At 34.4% G+C, this 23,067-nt stretch overlaps 2 protein-coding genes across 2 annotated transcripts in view; both read left to right on the top strand.

Annotated features, from left to right (window-relative positions):
- Positions 1-912: 912 nt before the first annotated feature.
- LOC143691499 (NKG2-A/NKG2-B type II integral membrane protein-like) lies at positions 913-13,084 on the top strand. The gene is made up of 6 exons (XM_077170033.1): positions 913-1,232; positions 1,620-1,724; positions 2,306-2,359; positions 2,917-3,068; positions 11,092-11,192; positions 11,982-13,084. Exons 1-6 carry the CDS (start codon positions 1,046-1,048, stop codon positions 12,091-12,093), a joined length of 711 nt encoding a protein of 236 aa, XP_077026148.1. The 5' UTR covers positions 913-1,045; the 3' UTR covers positions 12,094-13,084.
- LOC143691498 (NKG2-A/NKG2-B type II integral membrane protein-like) overlaps positions 12,060-23,067 on the top strand; it is a 52,642-nt gene continuing 41,634 nt past the window's right edge. The window contains exon 1 of the mRNA XM_077170028.1: positions 12,060-12,076. The gene's annotated coding sequence lies outside the window, so the exon portion shown is untranslated. The remainder of the gene's footprint in view (positions 12,077-23,067) is intronic.

Below are 23,067 nucleotides of genomic sequence, written 5' to 3'. Positions count from 1 at the left end.
GTTAAATTCCAGGTATTTAGAATTAACATCTGGAGCTTTACATTTTTATTTTTTGCATGGGCAGGCACTGGAAATGAACCCGGATCTCCATCATGGCAGGCAAGCACCCTGTGTGCTAAGCCATCGTGGCCCTCCCAGAGCTTTTTTGATGGAATTGTTAGATTAAATTAACCAAATGATTACAATTACTTAGACAATCAAAGGAATCCTCACGGTCTTTGACAACCATAGCATCTTTCTGGAAGTTTGCATAAATTATCTTCTTCCATTTATTCATCAGCTTAAAGTCTTGTTTTTTAGCCATTAAACTAATTGACTATTACTTCTATAAAATAAATATTTAAACTATATTTTTTTGGTGTGTTTCCTATATTCTTTAGATTGTAGATAAATCTAGTGATGTTTTCAAACTTATAAAATATTTCCTTAAACTTTAATGGGTCCTGAAACTTTCTATCTATTCGATAATAAGAAAAAAGATAACATAAAAGACCTTATCTTCCTTAATAAATAAATGAATATCATTTAATCAAAATAATTTACTGTAATACATGAAGTGTATGCTAATTTTACCTTTCTCTTATTTTTAAAGCACTCAGAATTTAACCTTTATTATATTTCAAAAATATCATAAAATTGATGCATATGTTTTTCCAATATAGAATTTTAATATTTAAGCCAGGGGTTATAGTATTTAAATCTTTTTCTGGAACCTGACTTCAAATAAATAAGGCTACTCTTTTTTCATGAAATTCATTCCCAAATAATTTAATTTTCCATCACTCCAACCAATAGTATTTTGTCAAATAGAGAATATTTTTAAAAATACTTACTACACCAGGAGACACTTGTTCCAGGCTCTCAGTAAATTAGAATCAGAACTTTAGACCCTTCAACTAAGAGAGGACCTCTAGTGTTCACCACACATCCTCCCCTTCCCTGCCCTGTTTGAGGGCACTAGGGATCTGTCACTGCATGTACCGTGTTCAACTTCTTACACACAGTTATCACAGAGCACAGTTTCTGTCACCACGGACCTACCGAGATGAATAACCAAAGTGTGATGTACGCAGAACTGAATCTGGCCAAGAACCCAAAGAGGAAGCAAATAAAACCCAAGGACATTAATTGCTCCATTTCAGACACTGAGCAGGAAATAACCTATGTGGAATTAAACCTTCAACATGTTTCTGATGGTCCTCAGGAGAATGACGAGAATTCACACTGCAAAGGTAAAACATTTAATCAGTTCTCAATATTATAACTGCTCTAGGATGTGCAGTGGGGTGCAGAGGTGAGGGAAAAGTACAAATTATAGAAATGAACACTGATAGATTTAAAGATATGTTCATATATTTTTTCAATTTTGTGGATCAGAGCTCAAAGGGTAGATATGGTATTCTAGCAGGAATTTTAATGAATGATTTTATTCAGACCGTTGAAATATGTAGACTTTGATTGACACCTCATGGAGCATTATATTTACTGAAAATTCAACGCTATATTCTGAGAGAAAAATTACAATGGGAGATGTGAGCCTGGCATTCAGTATTTATGGATATGATTCCTTCCATTTAAACGAAACAATTGCCTCCATCTACGCTTTTCTTTCCCTGCAGATTTCCCATCACCTCCGGAAAAACTCATTGCTGGGATCCTGGGAATAGCATGTCTAATCTTGTTGTCCTCTATAACAACTATGGCAGTCATAGTTACCGCTCCAAGTAAGTTTTTGAACGATTGTAAAGGAATTTTCATTTTAATAATTTTGAAAATTTCTCTAAATATTTCATATTAAGGAATAGAATTCACATTTTTATGTATTTATTGGAACTAAACGTATATATTGATTAAATGTGGAGAGGTCGTTCTGAATTTGTCAAGTTACAAATAGCAAAATGGTTGCAGAGTATCATTTTTAAGTTTAAGTACATGTATATGCTTAAGTCTAAGTGTATGTGTGTGTGTGTGTGTATATATATATATATACTTATCTATATATGCCTTTTGATCTCAAATCACAAATACTTGTTTTAGGAGAAGCAAGTTTATAAAAAAAAACTTGGAAAATGAAATAAATTTTTCAAAGTAACTAGACGAATCTTGTACAAAGGTAGATTTTGGTCCATTAGGCTGTTGAATTTTTTCCCAAGACAGTAATTGCTTTATTAAGTGTGCTTGGTAAAATCTTTTTATTCAACATTGTTCTAATTCTAAATAACACATGATTTCAAGCTGTGAAACTAAAGTTATTATTATTTTAATAGCAACTTTAATTCTAAAAGAATTGCATTCATATTTCTAGCTACTGAAATGCAGGAACAGAAAAATTATTCCTTCATAAAAAGAACCGAGAAAGGTATGGAATGGTTTTTAAATTTCTCATATGTTGGCACAGCTTTTGTCTTTGTCTTAGGCCACGCCAAAATGATAATAGGTTTTAAAAAGTATAAAAAGGAGCAATAAATTTTCACTAATAAGGATTATGTAAGGACATTCCTTGTTTTCCATCAGTAAGGAGTATTCATTTAAAATCAGCTTTGTCCATGTGCCATAATATTCTCCTGCTATATACGATTAGAAGCAAATGAAATGTTATGGCTCAGTGATTTTCAGGAAATGGATAAAGTGAAATTTTTGATTGATTGCTTTATGTGGGTACATAAATTAGGGGCTAAGAGACTGACCCTTGTGTGTGTGTGTGTGTGTGTGTGTGTGTGTGTGTGTGTGTTTGTGTGTGTGTGTGTGTGTGTTGGGGGGCAGTTTGTTTTATATATATAAACCTGTGAAGATGCATGCACAGGTTATGTACATATTTGCATTTATACCTATGAATATATGTCAACTTCATTTTCCTTTTAAAACTCAAATGAAAAAATAAATTAAATAATTCACTAATTCGTCATCTTTCTTCAGCCTCTCATTGTGGTCGTTGTCCGGAGGGCTGGTTTACATATTCCAACAACTGTTATTACATCAGTGCTGAACGAAAAACGTGGAAAGACAGTTTGGTGGCCTGTGCTTCTAATAAATCCAACCTGTTTTATGCAGAAAATGAAGAAGAAATGGTAATATTTTAAATATTTCAAACAGTTTGGTAAAAACTTACTTCAAATGATGTTATACTTCTAGAAATCATTCATATATTTCCATTATTACAGTTTTTCTCAAGACTGCACCCTATTCCTATTTGAATTTACATTTGATTTATATTTTTATACCATTGATGCATATTTGCTGATTTTCAGTTCTTTGTCTTCATGAAAAAATGCTTCTATACATGCTTTTTTTCCTAAAATAAACTTAATTTAGCTTAATTAGACATAAAGAGAATTAAAGTGATCATAATAGTGCAGATTGATCACAAATGAATAGAACCATGAACTACAAATCAGGTCAAGGAATAGAAATGTTAGTCCTCTGTATCTCCAGCCTGTGTCTGCTCTCACTTTCTCACTCTCCTCTCTAAACCACTATTCTGACTTAATATTATATTTAGCTTTGCCTATTTTTGAATTTTATAAAACTGGAGTTAAATAGAATGCATTTTTGTGTCTCTCTACTTCCACTCACCTATATCTGCAGTTCATCCATATTGCTGCAGTTAGCTGTAGTCTGTACATTCTCACTGTTATATTATGTGAATATAACATTTAAATGTCTATTTTACTGGGGATAGAAATTCAGGTTGTTTCTATTATTTGGTTATTATGAATAATTCCTCTATAAACACTGTTATGTATATGACCTGTATTCGTAGGAATGAAATTGCAGGGCCATAGTAATATATTTGTTAAAATTCTAAAGTATCTCAACAAATTCCTGTTTCATTGTCAAGTACACAGTACATCCATTAGCAACTAGAAGGGTCCCTTGATCCACATTCTCATAAAAGTCTAGTACATCAGGAATTTTAATAGCAGAAGTTCTGGTGGTTATATAGCAGCTAGTGGTATCTTTATGATATTAATAGGAATTCCTAATTATAATTAGTTTGAACACAGTTATGAACTATTAACCTTTAGTATATAGACATATATTGGAGATACTAAGGGTTCAGTTTTAGACCATGCAATAAAGTGCCTATCATAGTGTACCCAAGTCACACGATTTTTTGGTTTCCAAGTGCATATAAAAGTTAATCTAGTAAATGTGCAATAGCATTATGTTAAAAAAAAGAAATCTACATATCTTAATTGAAAATACATCATTGCTAGGGTGCATGGGTGATTCAGTGGTAAATGCTCAGCTTCTATGCTGGACCCCTGAGTTCGATTCCCAGACCAGACATTCCCCCCAAAAAAGTCTACAAATACATTATTGCTAAAAAATGCTAATCATCATCTGAACCTTCAGTGAGTCATACTGTTTTTGCTGGTGGAGGGTCTTGCAGATATTGATGGCTGCTGAATGACCGGGGTGGTGGTCACTGAAGATAGGGGTGACTGTGGCAATTTCTTAAAATAAGACAACGGTGAAATTTGCTGCATCAATTGACTATTCTTTTCACAAAAGATATCTCTGTAGCATCTGATGCTGTTTGATGGCATTTTACCCACAGTAAAATTTCTTTCAAATTTGGAGTCAATGCTTTCAAACCCTGCCATGGCATTATCAACTAAGTTTATCTGATATTCTAAAACCTTTATGTCATTTCAACATTGTTCACAGCATCGTCACTAGGAATAGTTTCCATCTCAAGAAATCACTTTCCTCAGTAATCCATAAGAAGCATCCATTAATGTTTTATCATGAGATTATATTAGTTTTATCATGAGATTTGAGCCATTCCATCACCTCTTGAGGCTCCATTCCTAATTCTAGTTCTCTTGCTATTTCCACCACATCTGCAGTGACTTTCTCCACTCAATTTATGATCCCCTCAATGTCATCCCTGAGGGGTGGAATCAACCTCCTCCAAACTCTTGTTCTTCTTGATGTTTTTCCCTCCTCCCATGAATCATGAATGTTCTTAATGGCATCTAGAATGGTGAATCCTTTCCAGGCTTTCAACAGACTTTGCTCAGATCTATCAGAAGATTCACTATCTGTGCCAGCTAGAGCCGAACAACATACATCTCTTAAATAATAAGACTTGAAAGGTAAAATTACTTCTTGGACCATGGGCTGCAGAATGGGTGTTGTGTTAGCAACCATGAGAACAATAGTCATCTTGTACATGTCTACGAGAGTTCTTGTGACAAGGTGTGTTATTAAAATGAGCAGTAACATTTTGAAAGGAATCTTGCTCTGAGCAGTAGGTCTCAACAGTGGGCTTAAAAATATTCAGTAAAACATGGCATAAACAGTTAAGCCATCATTCAGGCTTTGTTTATCCATTTATAGAGCACAGTCAGAGTAGATTTAGTGTAATTCTTAAGGGTTCTGGGATTTCCAGAAAGGTAAATGAGCACTGGCTTCAACATAAAGTCACCAGCTGCACTAGCCCCTAATGGAAGAGTCAGCCTGTCCTTTGAAGCTTTGAAGCTAGGCATTGACTTCTCTCTAGCTGTGAAAGCCCTAGATGGCATCTTCTTCCAACATAAAGCTGTTTCATCCACACTGAAAAACTGTTGTTTAGTGTAGCCACTTCATCAATTATCTTGGCTCCATAGTCTGGATAATTTGTTGCAGCTTCTACATCAGCACTTACTGTTTCACCTTACACTTTGATGTTATGGAGATGACATTTCTCCTTAAACCTCATGAACATCTGTTAGCTTCCAATTTCCTCACTTCTCATATTCTTCATAGACTAGAAGAGAGTTAGGACCTTGCTCTGGATTAGGCTTTAGCTTAAGGGAATATTGTGGCTGATGTGATCTTCTATCCAGACCACTTAAAACTAATTTCATGTCAGCAATCAGGATGTTTTACTTATCATTTGTACATTTGCTGGGTGAGCATTTTTAATTTCCTTCAAGAACTTTTCATTTGCATTCACAATTTGGCTAATGATTTGGAGCAAGAGGCCTAGTCACCTTCAACCCATCTTGGCTTTTGACATGCCTTCCTCACTAAAGTTAATCACCTCTGCCTTTTGATTTAAAGTGAGAGGCAAGTAACTCTTCCTTTCACTTGAACACTTAGAGAACACTGTAGAGTGATTAATTGGCCTAAATTAAATATTGTTGTGTGCCAGGAAAGAGGGAGGCCCAAGAAGGAGAGAGACAAGGAATGACTGGTGGGTGAAGCAGTGAGAACACATACAACATTTATCAATTAAGTTTGACATCTTATGTAGGCACAGTTCATGGCACCCCAAAACAATATCAATAGTAATAATGTATTACTGAATTATCAGTAATCACTGATCACAGATCACCACAACAGATATGATAATATGAAAAAGTATGGAATGTTGTAAGAATTACCAGAATGTGACACAGACACAAAGTGAGCCCATGCTGCTGGAAAAATGACACCAAAAGACTTGCTTCATGAAGGGTTGCTCCAGCCTACAATTTGTAGAAGGTGCAAGAGTGTCCGTGAAGAGCATTAAAATGAGGTATGCCTGTATCTTCTTTTGTGGAGGGTCTGTTTCTGTTCTCATTCGGTTTCTTCTGTGTGTGTTCTTTTCCTTTCAGTTAATTCTTTGACCTGTTTTGGATATGAGCTCTTGATTTTGAGATTCAAATGTTTTTTTCCTATGTAGCTTAGATTTTGGCTCTTGCATTCAAGTATTTTAATAAGCATAATTTATTAATTTTAACAATGCAATTTAAACTTTAGGAGTATTAGTGCTTATTTTGAAACTATTTCAAAAATTAACCAAAGTTCAGGAAGATAATCTTCTATATTAATCTGTAGGGTTTTTTTTTTACTTACTTTATTTTTTAATTTTTAAATTTACATTTAGATCTACACTCTATTAGGTTTTTTTTTTCTGATACTCTTTTTGCAATTCTACAAATTAGAAGAAGAGTTGACCTCTCTATATCATTATATATTGGTGATCTTTACATAATGCATAGCAAAGATAATCGTTTCTCCATTCTGTTCTGTGCCATACTGTGTCATAAATTAAGGATGTGGGCGTATAAGCCTGCGCATGTGTATGTGGGTGCGTGTGTGTCTGGGCATCACTGTGTTCTATTGTTCAATTTTGGTTTTTTGCACTAGGATCACATGGTCAAATTTACTGCAGCTTCATAATAATTATTGATATTCAGCACAAAATAATTCCTTCACAGAGTTCTTCTTCAAGAGTACCATGCTACATTGGATTTTTAAATCGCTATATAGATACATTCACAAAAACATGTTTTGTCATTTTATTGAAATTATATTTAGTCAGCAGATTAACTGGTGAAAATTGACATCTTTTTTACTTTATATATTAAGGTGGTTTAATGTTCCATTTATTTTATCTCAAGACCATTTTATAGTTTTGTGTGTGTTTTGCACATTTTATTTAATTTGACTCCAATTATCTTTTATATTTACTTTTTTCTGCTGCTAATAAATCACACTACAATCTGTACATTGACCTTATATCCAACAACCTGCAAAACTCACGTTTTAAGTCAAATAACTTTACTGTAAATAAATTCCTCTGGATTTTCTACATACGCAATTTTATCATCTATGAAAGTGTTAGTTTCATTTCTTCTGTTCCAATTAATATATTTTTTATTCTTTCTCTTTTTTCATTGTAAAGGCTATCCAGTTCAGAATTGACTAAAAATCATGATGTAGGGCATTAAGGACCTGTTTACCTGTATTGGTAGGGAAGCTTTAAACATTTCACTATTGAGTAGGTTTGCTGTTGTTTTTGTTGTTGTTTTGGTGATAACTCTATCTGAATAAGGAAGTTTCCTTTGTACTATTTTAACATATTTTTGAGGTATAATTGATAAACAATGAACTGCACATTTTTAAATCATATAATTCATAAATTTTGATATATATTATAACTTGTGGAACCACTAGGCAACCATGGATCTACTTTCTTTACTAAAGGTCAATTGGTGTATTCCGGAATTCTTTATAACTTGTTACACAGTGCATATTCATTTTGTCTGGATACTTTCATTCAAAATAATTATTTTGAGATTCACCCAAGTTGTAGGGTGTTTCGGAATTTATTCTTTCTTACTGTTGAATAGCAATTGTAAAGATACACCATCATTTGCTTACATAGTTGCATGCCAATTTACATCTGGGTGTTTATAGTAAGGTAATGATTTAAACTATCCTTTCTGTGCTCTTTTTAATTGAGGAGTGATTCACATGCATTGAACTGCATCGATTTGAAGTATACAGTTCAATGACTTTTGACAAATGTATGCGCCTATGAACCCACCTCGCCAGTCAAGACGGAATATTCCCTTCATCCCTTAAGACACGTGGATGGCTATATCCAGTCAAACCTCACTTTCAAACTTCTTATATCTAACATTATAGCTTCATTTTCCTCCTGTCAATGCTTCACACTAATGGAAGCAAACAGTATAATATTTCTGTAATTGGCATTATTCATTCAACATGGTATATATTTTTCAGATTTTTAGCCATGTATCAGTACTTTTTTTACTGTGTACTAATCCAGTGAATAAACATTCCATAATTTATCTATTCAACTGTCTGCATATTTGAATAACTTTGAATTTAGCTATTATGAAGAAAACTTCCATGATGAATTTTGTACAAGAAGTTATGGGGCTATGTTTTCAATTTTTGTGGAATTAAATTGGAATTGCTGGTTTGGTTATAATTGGAGTGTATTACTAAAATAAATATTAAAGGGGGAACAACAGTGGTTAAGTGGCAGAATTCTTGCCTCCCATGCCAGAAACCCAGGTTTGATTCCCGCTGCCCATGCCAAAAAAAAAGCAAAATAATAATAATAAAAAAAAAGAAAAGGAAAACTGGCATATTGTTTTCCATGTGTTTACATTTTCCTCTTGTAAAATTTTATGTGAGTTCATTTGTTTCACATACTTGTTAACACTTGGTTTTGGTAGTCACTTTTTCAAGTTGTCATTTTTTTTAGTGATATTTGGTGTGTTTCCAGAAACAGGTTTTCATCGCCTGAATTTCCTGTTTGTTGGCATACAGTAGTACCTAAAATTTTAATATTTTCTATCAGTAAGATACGTAGATAATTCCTTTCTTTCATTTCTGTGTATGGAATTTATGTTCTCTCTTTTTGTTTGACCTGTCTGGCTGGAGGTTTATCAAATCAACTGAACTTTCTATAAGCATATTTTTAATTTACTTATTATTCCCCATTTTCATTTGTTTATGCCCATATGCCCATATATTTCCTCCTTCTCAATTTGGATTCAATTTTTTTCTCTTTCTATTTTTTTAAAGTGAGAGCTAAGATCACTATTCTGAGACATTTCACTTTCATTAAATATTCATTCAATGTTGTAAATTTACCTCCCAGTACTGCTTTAGAAATGCACCTACATTTTCATGTACTCTGTTTTGATTTCTTTTTAATCAACTTTTTTTTCTAATGTCCCTGTGATAGTCTCTTTGGCCCTTATTCAGATTCTCCATAATTTTTTATTATTGAATTCTAATTATGTTCCATTTTATTAAAAAAACATATGCTATATGGTTCAGTTCTTTAACATTCTGTGAAGTTTGTTTTATGGGCCAAAATATGATTTAACTTTCTGCATGAACTATGTGCCTTTGAAGAATATGTATTCTTTGCTGTCAAAATGTGGCATATTCTATGTCAATTAGGCCAAGATAGTTGATGGTGATGTTCAAATCTTCTATACTTAATGGTTTTCTGTTTATATGTCCTATTGAGAACTGAGAGATGCATCCTAAATGATACAGTTTTAAGAATAGCGTAATTAAAAATAAATTATCTTCCTAAAATTTTAGTAGTTAACCTTATGGGTAACACTTACTATAACACAGAATGTGACTTTGACTGTCATTCTTTTGCACAGTAGCATTCTCAAGAGTACCTTATGACAATTTCAAAAGAGTTGTTTCATACTCTATTAACTTCTTAAAAACTTGAAAGTTTGATTTTTGAGATTGCTATAAACCCACATGCTAGATCCTCCTTGCTAGTGCCAGTGCAGTGTCTCTGTGTGGGGAAGGTGTGTCTGGTACCTTCAGGGTCAAAGAGGCTTCCTGTGTGGAGTCTTATTATGAGATTCTTTGCTGTCCTCTCCTTCGTGTCTCTTGCTCAAAGGAGCAGACGCTCTTCCTTTGGCTATTTACTGTTAGCAGATCTCTTGGTGGTGTCCTCCCTCCAGTACTGCCGGCCTCTCCTGGTATTGTTGCAGGACCACTTTTCATTCCAGAGGAGGAAGGAACTTAGCTGAGTCACCTTCTGTTGCCAGATGGGGGCCGGAAAATTCCAGGTTTATGTTTTATTCCTTCTGTTGGGTGGAGGGACATAAGATGCTCTCCTAGTCTGTGTTTCCTCCAATCTTGGAGTCCCAAATGGCTTGACCTTTCTTTTTTTTCACCTTACAGAGTTGACTTGCTTATGTCTTTCTTTATTTCCAGGGTTTATAGTTATACTTAGCAGAGAGTGCGTGGGGGTGGGGGTGGGGGAATGAGTCTTGTCTGGACCGTTGGTATTCCACCAAAATAGAAACAGATAAAAGTGGGACTAATCTAGTCAAAGACCTGTGTAGGGCCTAGAAAACAAATTTTGGCTTTCATGTCATTTAATCTTTTCACTGGCAACCCTTTAATTTTGTTCACAAAGCCCTAACTCTAAGAAGCATAGAAAAATACTTTCATTTAGAGGGAAAATATTGTAGTATCTGGAAACTTTTTAAAAAATCATTGTTATGTTAATTCTGTTAACCTGGGTTACTATTAATTAACCTAAATCTCCATTTTCCTTGTTAACATAAGAAGACAGATAAAAGTATAAGGTATAAAACTTTATGAGTTAATTGGTAGTAAAAAGTAGAAATGTTTTGAAGTTTTTGGGAATATGAAAATATGGTATTCAACTTTAATATATTCATATTGTTAGAATCTATTACTCTCATCTTGTTTTGAACATTAATGACCATATGAAAGAAAATACTACCTGCCTTTAAAAAATATAAATCTTAATAATGATTATCTAAATGGAATTTCTTTGTGTTTTGATAGAATATATTGCATTCCCTATCATCAGGATCATGGGTTGGACTCTCTCGTGAAAGCAGTTCTCGTCCATGGGAATGGATGAAAGGTTTCACTTTCAACATAAGGTAAATTTTTCTGAATGATGATATGTGGAAGAAGAAAAGCTGTAAAAAAGAAAATTCAGAAGATTAATATTGGCAAATTTGTTTGAAATTTCAAAGGCATTGAAAATTAGTGACAAGTAATGTCACTGTAAACATTAGTTAAGAATAGTAAACTCATTGCTCAAAATAAATAGTATTATAATAATATTATTATATTTATTATATTATTATTATTATTACATTATAATACTAATATTATAGGAAAAATGTTCATTTTCGCAAAAATTCTTTGAATACTATGTCATGGTTAGGGACAGGTGTCAACTTGGCCAAGTTGTGGTACCTGTTCATCTGATTGGGCAAGCGCTGGCCTGTCTGTTGCAATGAGGACATTTCATAGGATTAGGTCATGATCACGTCAGCTACATCCACAGCTGATTCCATTTGTAATCAGCCAAAGGGGAGTGTCTTCTGCAATTAGTGATGCTAAATCCAATCATGGGAAGCCTTTTAAGGAGGACTCAGAGGAGACAGGTTGCATTCCTGCTTTGGCTGGTGAGCCTCTCCTGTGGAGTTCATCCAGGCCATCCATTGGAGTCGTCGGCTTCGCAGCCTGCCCTGTGGATTTTGGACTCTGCGTTCCTACGGTCACGTGAGACACTTTCATAAATTTTATATTTGCAAGTGTTCCCTGTTGATTCTGTTTCTCTAGAGAACCCTAACTAATACATACTGTTTTTGGAAAACGACATTGTTTCATGGATTATTCCTATAAAATATAACTGAATTACATACTTTTCTTCATTTCAGATTGATGAACTCACAAAATCCTGACTATAACTGTGCTATGCTACGCTCACGTGCTGTTCAGGCGGACGATTGTACACATTCAAAACGATACCTTTGTAAGCATCAGTTTTAGAGTTCAAGCACCTGAGTTTGGAAGTTAGAAGTTGTTTCATCATAATATTATGATTACAAATGTCTTAAAATGAATTAGATTACTTGTTCTAATATTGAAAATGTACTAAAACACATTTATTGAAATATAATATATACATCAAAAAGCACCCAGATATCATTACCTGACCACTCAATAATTTATCACAAAACAAATACACCTTGTAAGTTCGACGTAATTCAGTAATACTGAATAACACAAAACCAGCAACTCAGATGCTCCACTCTGCTAGCTCCCATCCACTGCATCTGGCCAAAACTCACAACCACTTATTTTTTAACACTATAGATTTGTAATGATTTATAAAATTTTATGTATTGGAAATCATAGTGTAGGAATAAGTTTGTTTCACCTTCTCTCACTCAGTTTTATATTTTGACATCCATGGGTCACAAAAGATCACATACCATAAGATTTCTTCTATATGAAGTGTCCAGAATGGGAAAATCCACATAGATATAAAGTGGATTAATGGTTGTCACAAATCAGAGGTGGGAAGGGGAATTAATGGAGAAGGGATTTCTTTTTAAGGGTGATGAAAATTTTCTAAAATTAGATAAATGGTTATGATCACAAACTTCGTGAATATACAAAAATCACTGAATTATGCAATTTAAATGGTTGAATTTTAAGTTACGTGAATTTCATTTCAATAAAACCATTAAAGAAATACCCTGCCATGATTTTGTTTAAGACTGCACTTAACTTTTAAAGTAATTTGTAAACATTTGTCATCTTTATGATATTGTCTTCTTATAAATAACATTGAATACCCCTCAGCGTTTGTATTCTGTAGTTTGTCATATTTTGTATTTTTCTATATTCAAGTCTTATAAAGACATAAGTATTTCATCCTCATGCTTTTGTCAAATCATCTCTGCTTTTTCACTTCCTTTTGTAATTATTTTTGCTGCAAATAGAAATAAAATTGATGTGGGAACTGTAACTATTAATTTTATCTATTACTTCTATAATCTCAACTATAGATTTTTCTGTATTTTACACGAACAGCTAGTTCATTAATATTTCTTTCTTTCTTTCTTTCTTTTTTGTTTTACTTACTTTCACTCACTGAGGTTTCATTTCTAAGGTTATGGAGAAGTCATTATAAAGTTTCTATATGCATGTTCTAGTTTGAAAACTGCCAGATTGCAGTACACCAGAAGTGGAGTGACTTTTATAAAGTGGAATATAATAAGTTACAAGTTTACAGTTCTAAGAAAGTGAAAGCCCCAGCACAAGGTGACCTTCACTCAAGGAAGGCTGATGGGTCAGTAACACCTCTGTAGTTGGGTAGTCACATAGTGGCATCTGCTAGTCCCTTGCCCCTGGGCTCCGTTGCTTTCAGCCTCTGTTCCTGTGGGGCTTTCTCACTTTACTTCTCCAGGGCTGGCTTTCATCTCTTGGCTTCCTTTGGCTCCCTCCAGGTTCTGGTTTGTTTCACATCTCACGGCAATGTCTGCTGGGCACCAGCATCTCCAAATATCTGTGTCTGTGTTCTTCACATGTCCACATCTGTGTTAGCTCTGCTGTGACGTTTCCGCCAGTTTTGGGGTTTCTGTCCTTTCTGTCAGCTCCAAATGTTCCCTCTTTTAAAGGATTCCAGTAAACTAATAAGGACCACTTGGAATGGGGGGAGGCACATCTCCATTGAGATACTCTAACTAAAAGTTTCCAACCTACCGTATCGAATTAGGAGTTTAAAAAGGGCTGCTCCTACTGATTGGATCAGGATAAAAAAGGTTTTTCTGGGGTACATAATACTTTCAAACCAGCACAATGCACCAATCCCTATTTTATGGGAAAAGATTTCAACATTTCATCAAGTGATTTATTGATTCCAACATACCTTTCTCAGATTCACGCAGCTCCCTGTATTCTTGTTTTCTAGTAGCTTTTTTTTTATTGGAGGAGTTGGTACAATTTTATTTGATGACAATGATGGTTACACAAGTGTACACGTGTCAAAACTGATCAAACTGCACACTTTTCAAAAGTACAGTCTATAATATATCAGCCACACCTAAATAGAGTGGTGAAAACTTTTCTTTTTTTAAATTTATTTATTGATTAAAAAATGAAGAAACCACATAAAACATCAACATATATAATCAGTAATTCACAATATCATCACTTAGTTGCATATTCCTCATTTCTTAGAACATTTGCATTAATTCAGAAAAAAGAAATAAAAAGACAATAGAAAAAGAAATAAACGAACACAGGAAAGGGAAAAAAAAGATTATACCTACCATATCCCTTATCCCTTGCTTTCATTATCACTAGCATTTCAAACTAAATTTATTTTAGCATTTGTTCCCCCTATTATTCATTTTTATTCCATATGTTCTACTCCTTTGTTGACAAGGTAGATAAAAGGAGTATCAGACACAAGGTTTTCACAATCACACAGTCACATTGTGAAAGCTATATCATTATACAATCATCATCAAGAAACATGGCTACTGGAACACAGCTCTACATTTTCAGGCAGTTCCTCCAGCTTCTCCATTACATCTTGAATAACAAGATGATATCTACTTAATGCATAAGAATAACCTCCAGGATAACCTCTCCACTCTGTTTGGAATCTCTCAGCCATTGACACTTTGTCTCATTTCCCTCTTCCCCCTTTTGGTGGAGAAGGTTTTCTCAATCCCTTGATACTAAGTCTCAGCTCATTCTAGGGTTTTTCTCAATCCCTTGATACTAAGTCTCAGCTCATTCTAGGATCTCTGTCCCACGTTGCCAGGAAGGTCCACACCCTGGGAGTCATGTCCCATGTAGAGAGGGGGAGGGTGGTGAGGCCACATCTGAGCAACAAAAGAGGATCTCTTGGGGGTGACCCTTAGGCCTAAATTTTAAGTAGATTGATCCATCCTTTGTGGGGTTAAGTTTCATATGAACAAACCCCAAGACTGGGGGCTCAGCCTATACCTTTGGTTGTCCACACTGCTTGTGAGAATATCAAGAATTCAACTTGGGGAAGTTGAATTTCTCCCCGTTCTCACCACTCCCCCAAGGGGGCTTTGCTAGTAGCTTTTTATAATTAATGATTTGAAGCTTGCAAACTAGAACATGTTGCAATTTTATCATTTTTATATCAGATGAAATGGCAGTATATGTTTTCTTTTAATAATGCTTATGAAGTAAACTACATTTCTTTCTTTTCAAATGTTAAATGTATTGCTTTTCTGAAATAAACCACATTGTTCATGCTGTTTTGTCCATTTTTATCACTATATTGTTATATTTAAGATTTTTTCTTTATCCACATTAAAAAAGAGATTCAATTGCTTTTGCTTTCATTTTCATGTACTTTAACAGTTTTGCTGTCAAGGTTATTTCTCTTTTTCTCTTACTTCACAGCCTTGATGTCAGTGTAGTCCTATATGTTTAAGTGTTATCATTGACTCTGCCATTTGTGCTTGATATTTTTTGTGTGAAGATATAAAAAAAAAACAATTTTTAAACACAGGTAAGATTACTCAAATTTTCTATTTATTGTACTGCATTTTGGCAAATTTAATTTTCCAGGAATTTTTATTTCACATAGCTATTGAAATACAGTCTAAAATACTTTTATTATCTGTTAAAATCCACAAGAACCATAAAGATGCCTCCATTTTCATTCCATATTATATTTTTTGTGCCATCTCCATTTTTTACTTAAACAATATCTCATTAACTTTATTGCCTTTTCTTTGAAAACACCGTTTTATGTATTGATCCTCTCTACTGTAATATTTGTTCATTGTCATGAATTTGCACGATTTATTACTTCCTTCTATCTATTCAATTTTGATACAATTTCAATTAATTTTAGCTTTCCAATATCTAGCTTATTGTGATACACGCTCAGATAATTGATTTTCTGTTTTTTTCTGAATGTAAGCATTTAAGGCAATCATTTTTTTTCACAAGACAAATTTTTATATGTTATATTTTCCTTATAATCCATACAAAAATTAGGACATTCATTGAGACTATTTGTTTATCCCATCTGTTATTTATAAATATACTATTGAATTTAAAATCATATAAAGATTTTTTAATTAAGTTCTATTTTTAGGTGAATTGTGATTAGAGAATTTTCTGTGATGTTGGATATGTTCTATATATCCATGTTTAAATGTGCCTATGTGAATGAAGGCTGGTTCTTAAACTTTAATTATAAACCTAAATGCTGCATTTCAAATGACCACCTGCCTAACTTGACTACTGACTATGTTTGACAGGACAGTTCTATGCATTTTATATTTATATTTTCAGGAATATGAGTATATGTTGTATTTTGGGGAAAGTTCCCAAATTTTCAAGTTTCAAGTGAACTTCAAAAATATTTATTTATTTTGTACTTGTATGCTGTGTGTATGTGTTAAATGTCTAGTTTAAATTCTTCTAGAGCCTTATTGAAATCTGCTTACTTGATAAGGAGTGACTTTTGATTTTTGATTTGTTAACTTTTCCTTTCAATTCTGTGTTGACCCTGCATTACTAGGAACATAAAAATGTATGAAAACATTCCTAATGGCTTGTTTAAGGATTCCAGCTCAGTGACAGCTGTTCCCACAGTAATATCTGACCTACAGAGAAGTGTAACTACAGAGCTCTTCAGGGATGATGGTGCTAGTCTCACAAACTTATTTCTCACTGTTCTGGTAAAAGGTGCATCCTCTGGTGTAAGAGCAGGCTTTGCACGATAAATCCACTCTAGCATTCCAATCTCTCTAAGCCTCTGGATCCCCTCCTCTACATTATAGCAGGGCAGTTCTGGCATTACAACCTCAGGTAATGTTGGCCACCTTTTGATCCATGTTTCAACCAACCATCCAAACAAGCTGTTAATACCTTTTCTAACCACTCGAACTACAACATTGAAGGTAGAATCTGTGCTTAGTAGGCCCATATGAAAAAATTCAGCCTGATCCAGCCTTATATTCCTCCCACCATTATCCCACACTCTCAAAATCCATTGCCACACATATTCCCCTGATTTCTGTCTATATAAATTGGAAAACTCACACAGTTCTTTTGGAGTATAATGTACCTCCTCATGTGTGATACTTTGTACTCATCTTTAGGGGCCTGTTGGGACTTTAGTCTAGTTATAGGTCTGGAAGAAATGAGGGGTGGTGGGGGTGGGTCATGAAAAGAATTAGAAATATCTTCCAAGCCATTTGCTTCAGGGCCTTCATTTGCAGTTTCATCTGATGAAACAGGATTAGTAACTCTAGGGCTAATCCCTTCAGGAGGAGGTTGGGTGGCCACCTCCTCAAGGCAGGTTGGAGGTGGGGCAGTTATGTCCTCAGGGCAAACTATTACAGGGTTATCTAGAGAAGATGCAGCATGGCCTAGGGTTTCAACCTCACCCCCAACATCATTATCAATCCGTATGTCACCATCCCATTTTTCAGAGTCTCACTCCTTTCCAATCAATGCCCTCACTTTAACGGCAGACTCCATGCAACATTGAGATTTCGGTTTACGTTGTAAAGTTGCTACTCTAACAATAAAGATTCTGAGTCTGATTTTCAGAGATCTCAAGTCTATGGCTACAAGAAATAAGATTTTCCTTCAGGATAGTCATAGAAACGCTTACATCTGTCAGACAGCACTTAAGCTTCTCGTTTGAAGCCTTAAGCCCATTCCGTTCACTCCTTAATGTAGCCAGTGTATCTAAACAACCCGCCAACATCTCTATATGTCTTATTTCCACAAAACTCTGTAAAGGTGTGGAAAACATTATCCCCCAGAGCCTGGATTCGTACAAGCGAAGCATTAGGAGAATCAAATGGTGATATTTTGACTATCTCTTTTGCCAACTCACTCCATGGATTGGGAGTGTCATTCTGATTATTGGAATCAGAGTCTTTAGTGCCTTTGAGTCCATCAGAGTAGAAAACCATTAATAAAAACCCATTTTTAAGATTCTGTTTCTTAAGAACCTCTCCTGGTACCAAGATGTATTAGTTAGGGTTCTCTAGAGAAACAGAATCAACAGGGAACACCCACAAATATAAAATTTATAGAAGTGTCTCACGTGACCACAGGAACACAGAGTCCAGAATCTGCTGGGCAGGTTGTGAAGCCGATGATTCTGATGGAGGGTCTGGACGAACTCCACAGGAGAGGCTTGCCAGACAGGAAACTTAAGCAGAAAGCACAGACTTCCATATATCCTCCTCGCCCCCTCCCCACAGCCCAATGTCCTTATCTTTAGTACCTTGGATTGGTATGTTACCTTTGTTACAACTGATGGGCCACATTGATACAATATTGTGAATTAAAGCCCATTGTTTATACTAGGGTCCACTCTGTGTTGTACAATTCTATGGAGATTGACAAATGTATAATGTCATGTATCCACCATTAGAATATCATTCAAAATCATTTCACTGTCATTAAAATGCCTGTTCTCCTCCTCTGGCAACCACTGATATTTTTACTACAGTTTTGCCTTTTTCAAGATGTCATATAGTAGGAATCATACAGTATTCACCTAGGAATATGCCTTTATGTTTCTTTCATGTCTTTTGGTGGCTTGTTAGATCATTTCTTTTTATCAGTGAATAATATTCCAAATTGTATACCACAGTTTGTTTATTCAATCATCTGTTGCAGGAAATCTTCATTGCTTTGCATTTTCCAACTATAAATAAGACTGCTATTGACATTTGTGTGCAGGTTTTTGTATGGACATCATTTTCTGGTACTAGTGATCATAGTCAGGAAACTAAGATATTTAATACACCATTTTGTTTATCCATTCATCTTTTGATAGACATGGGTTACTTTCCCTTTTTGGCTATTATGAATAATGCTGCTATGATAATTAGTGTACAAATATTGGCTTAAGTCCCTGCTTTTCATTCTTTTAGTTATAGAACAAGAATTGGGATTACTAGGTCATATATTAATTCTCTTTTCCACTTTCTAAGGAGCCACCAAACTGATACGACAGCGGCTGTGCCATTTTCCGTTGCTACCAGAAATGAATGAGTGTTTCTATTTCCCCACATCCTCTTCAACTCTTATTTTCAGTTTTTAAAAATAATATTCTAATGAGTGTGAAATGCTATCTCATTGTTGTTTTGATTTGCATTTCCCTGACGGCTAAATATCTTGAACATCTTTTCATGAACTTCGTAGCTGTTTCTTTATCTTCTTTGGAGGGATATCGAATCAAATCTTTTGCCCATTTTGCATTTGTTTTTTGCTGTTAAGTTGAAGGATTTCCTTGTATATTTCCAAATATTTTTTTCCCATTGCGTATAGGGTGTTGTTTTACTTTTCATGATAAAGTCCTTTGAAAAACAAGTCCTTAATTTTGATGAAGTCCCATTCATCTATTTTTTCCTTTTGTTACTTGTGCTTTGGCTATAAAGTCTGAGAAAATCATTGTCTAATACAAACTCCCGAAGCTGCTTTCCTCTAGCTTTTTTTCTAGGAATTTGATAATTCTGGCTCTTATATTTAGGTCGTCGATCGATTTTGAGTTGTTTTGTACGTGGTGTGAGGTAGCGGGTCCTCTTTTTTTGGTTTTTCAAATGAAGATACAGTTTTACCAACACTATTTGTTGAAGAGACTGTTTTTTCCCAATTGGGTGGTCTTCCCTTGTCAAAAACCAGTTGGCCGTAAATGTGAGCGTTATTTCTGTACTCTCAATTGGATTCTGTTGGTTTATATGTTTGTGCTTGTGCCACATATTGCTGTATTGATTATTGTGATGACTTTGTAATATGTTTTAATATCAGAAGTTGAGAGTCCTCAAAATTCATTCTTTTGCCCACTTTTAAATTATTTGTCTGTTTTGGAGTTTAGCATTTTAAAAATACATTCTAGTTCTTAAACCATTAGCCTATAAATGATTGGCAATTATTCTCTTCCATTCTATGCATCACTTCAATTTCATGAATTTCTTTTTATATATAAAAGATTTTAATTTTGCAAAGTCAATTTAATCTAATCTTTCTTTTGTTGCTTGTGCTTTGGGTGTCAAATATAAGAAATCACTACCATATCTCAATTATGAAGTTTTCCCTTTAAGTTTGTGTCTAGGAATTTTATGTTTAAGTCCTTGATCCATTTGGAGTTAATTTTTGTGTATGGTGTGGAGTAGGGGTCAAATGTCATTCTTTTGCTGGTGAATATCCAGTTTTCCCACACCATTTATGGAAGAGATCACTCCTTCCCCAATTAATGTCATTGACACCCTTCTCAAATTCAGATTTTGACAAGGATGCCTGAGGTTATTACTAAACTCCCAATTCTACTCCATTGGTCTATATGTCTATATTGATGACAGTACCCCATATTATTTTTTCATTTTTAAACAATTTTATTTGCACAGCATATATTCAAACCTAAGTAAACAGACATGCCTTTGCTACTATAATCTATATGAAGTTATTTCCTTTTCTTCCTCATAGAATCCTTACACCTCTCCCATGCCCCTTATTTGTGGACATTTAGTTTTGACACAATGCCTTTGGTACATTCAGTGGAAGCATATCACAATGTTACTGTTGATTATCGACCTTAGCTTACTTTGATTGTACTTCTTCCAGTGTACCATCCATTTTCAACACCTTGCAATGCTGACATGCATTTGTTCTTCCTCATGCAAAATCATTTTTTAAATTTCTGCATTTAATCACCATTATTGTCCACCTTAGGTATTCTTAGGTTTACTGTTTCAGTCTTTATCCTCTGTCTTTCTTTCCGGTTTCATATGTGTCCCCAGCCTTTCTTCCTCAATTATACTCACATTCAGCTTCATTCTGTATACTTATATAATTGTGCTTCAATCAGGTAGTATTGTGGTATCCATTTCAGAATTTTTACAATCAGTCCTGTTCCACAATCTGTATTCCTTCAGCACCAACTGCCCAATCTCTACCCTGTTTCTAATTCCTGATAACCTGTGTTCTTAACTTTCACTCATTAATATTAGTACATATTAGTGAAACCATACAGTATTTGTCCCTTTGTTTCTATCTGATTCACTCAGCATAATATCCTCAAGGTACATCCACGTTACCACATGCTTTATGACTTTATTCTGTCTTACAGCTGTATACTATTCCTTCGTATGCATATACCACAGCTTGTTTAGTCACTCATCTGTTGATGGACATTTTGGCTGTTTCCCTCTCTTGGTAATTGTAAATAATACTGCTATAAACATCGGTGTGCAAATGCCCATTTGTGTCCTAAACTTCAATTCCTCTGAATATCTAACTAGTAATGGGATTGCTGGATCATATGGTAATTCTATACTTAAGCTTCCTGAGGAACTGCCAAAGTGCCTCCAGAGCAGTTGTACCATTTTACATTCCCACCAATGGTGGCTAAGTGTGTCCCTTTCTTCACATCCTCTCCAGCACTTGTTATTTTCTGTTTTTTGATGATGGCCACTCTAGTGGTTGTAAGAGAATATCTCACTGTGGTTTTGATTTTCATTTCCCTAATAGCCAGTGAAGTTGAACATCTTTTCATGTGCCTTTTAACCATTTGTATTTCCTCTTCTGAAGTGCTTCTGTTCACATCTTTTGCCCTTTGAAAATTGGATTGTTTTTCTTTTGTTGAGTTGAAGAATCTCTTTATATATTATGGATACTAAGCCCTTATCAGATATGTGGTTTGCAAATATTTTCTCCCATTGTGTAGGCCGTCTTTTTACTTTCCTGACAAATTTCTTTGATGCACAAAGAGGTGCCACACTTTTTTAATTAGTCTGGGTTTGTAACTTTTGAAATTGGGAAATAAGATCTCTCCTACTGTTTTTCTTTTGCAGTTTTGATTTAGTTATTTGGGCCCCCTTGCAATTCCATCTGAATTTGAGGATTGGGTTTCCCATTTCTGAGGAAATGTTTCTGAGAGTTTGATAGGTATCACCTTGAATTTGCAGATTGCTTTGGGTGTGTTGACATCTTAATGATATTAATTCTTCCTATCTCCAAATGCAAGATATCTTGCCATTTATTTATGTCTGCTTTAATTTCTATCAGGAGTGTTTTAGTGTACAAATTCTTCACCTCCTTGGTTAAATTTATTCCTAGGTATTTTATTCTTTTAGATACTACTGCAAATGGAATTGTTTTTAACTTTCCAATTCAGAATATTCTTTGCTGGTGTATGGAAACAAACTGAATTTTGAGTGTTAATCTTGTAACCTGCAATTTTGCTGAATTTGTTGATTAGTTCTAGTAGTTTTCCTGTGTATTTTGGGATCATGTCATCTGTAATAGAGCAATAAGAGATTATGTCATCTGCAATGAGATCATTTTACTTCTTGTTTTCCAACTGGATGCCTTTTATTTCTTTTTCTTGCCTAATTACTGTGCAATGGATTTTCAGTACAATGTTAATTATAGTGGTGAAAGCAGGCACCATCTTGATTCTGACATCAGAGGAAAAACTAAAACTGGCAGCCTTTCACCATTGAGTATAATGTTTTCTGTGGGTTTTTAATAAATGACCTTTATCATGTTGAGGAAGTTCTCTTCTATTTCTGTTTTTCAGAGTGTTTTTACCAAGAATGGGTACGGAATTTTGCCAAATGCCTTTTCTGCATTGAGATGATCATGTGTGTTTTTCTCCCCTTCCTTCTGTTTAAGTAGTGTATTTCATTATATGACTTTCTTATATTTTATTATATGCGCCATTGTATTCCTGAAGGGTGTATCCTATACCTGTATGTATATTCTATACTTGTACGTTTTGTGCATGTATGTATATGTGAGTTGGTTAATTATCTAGTTTAAATCTTTTGATAGCCTTGCCAATAAATCATCTTGTTCTGTAAGTATTGTGAGAAAAGCATTTACATCTCTATTTATGATTGTTTCTTCACTTCTTTCAATTCTGTGTGGAAGCTGTGCTATTAGGCACATACAAATGAAAAACCCATGTTCCTAATAGTTTAGATA

The sequence above is a fragment of the Tamandua tetradactyla genome, chromosome 7, assembly GCF_023851605.1.
Source record: "Tamandua tetradactyla isolate mTamTet1 chromosome 7, mTamTet1.pri, whole genome shotgun sequence".
NCBI lineage: Eukaryota > Metazoa > Chordata > Mammalia > Pilosa > Myrmecophagidae > Tamandua > Tamandua tetradactyla.
The sequence above is the reverse complement of the archived record's forward strand: the minus strand, read 5'-3'. Positions and strand labels throughout refer to the sequence as shown.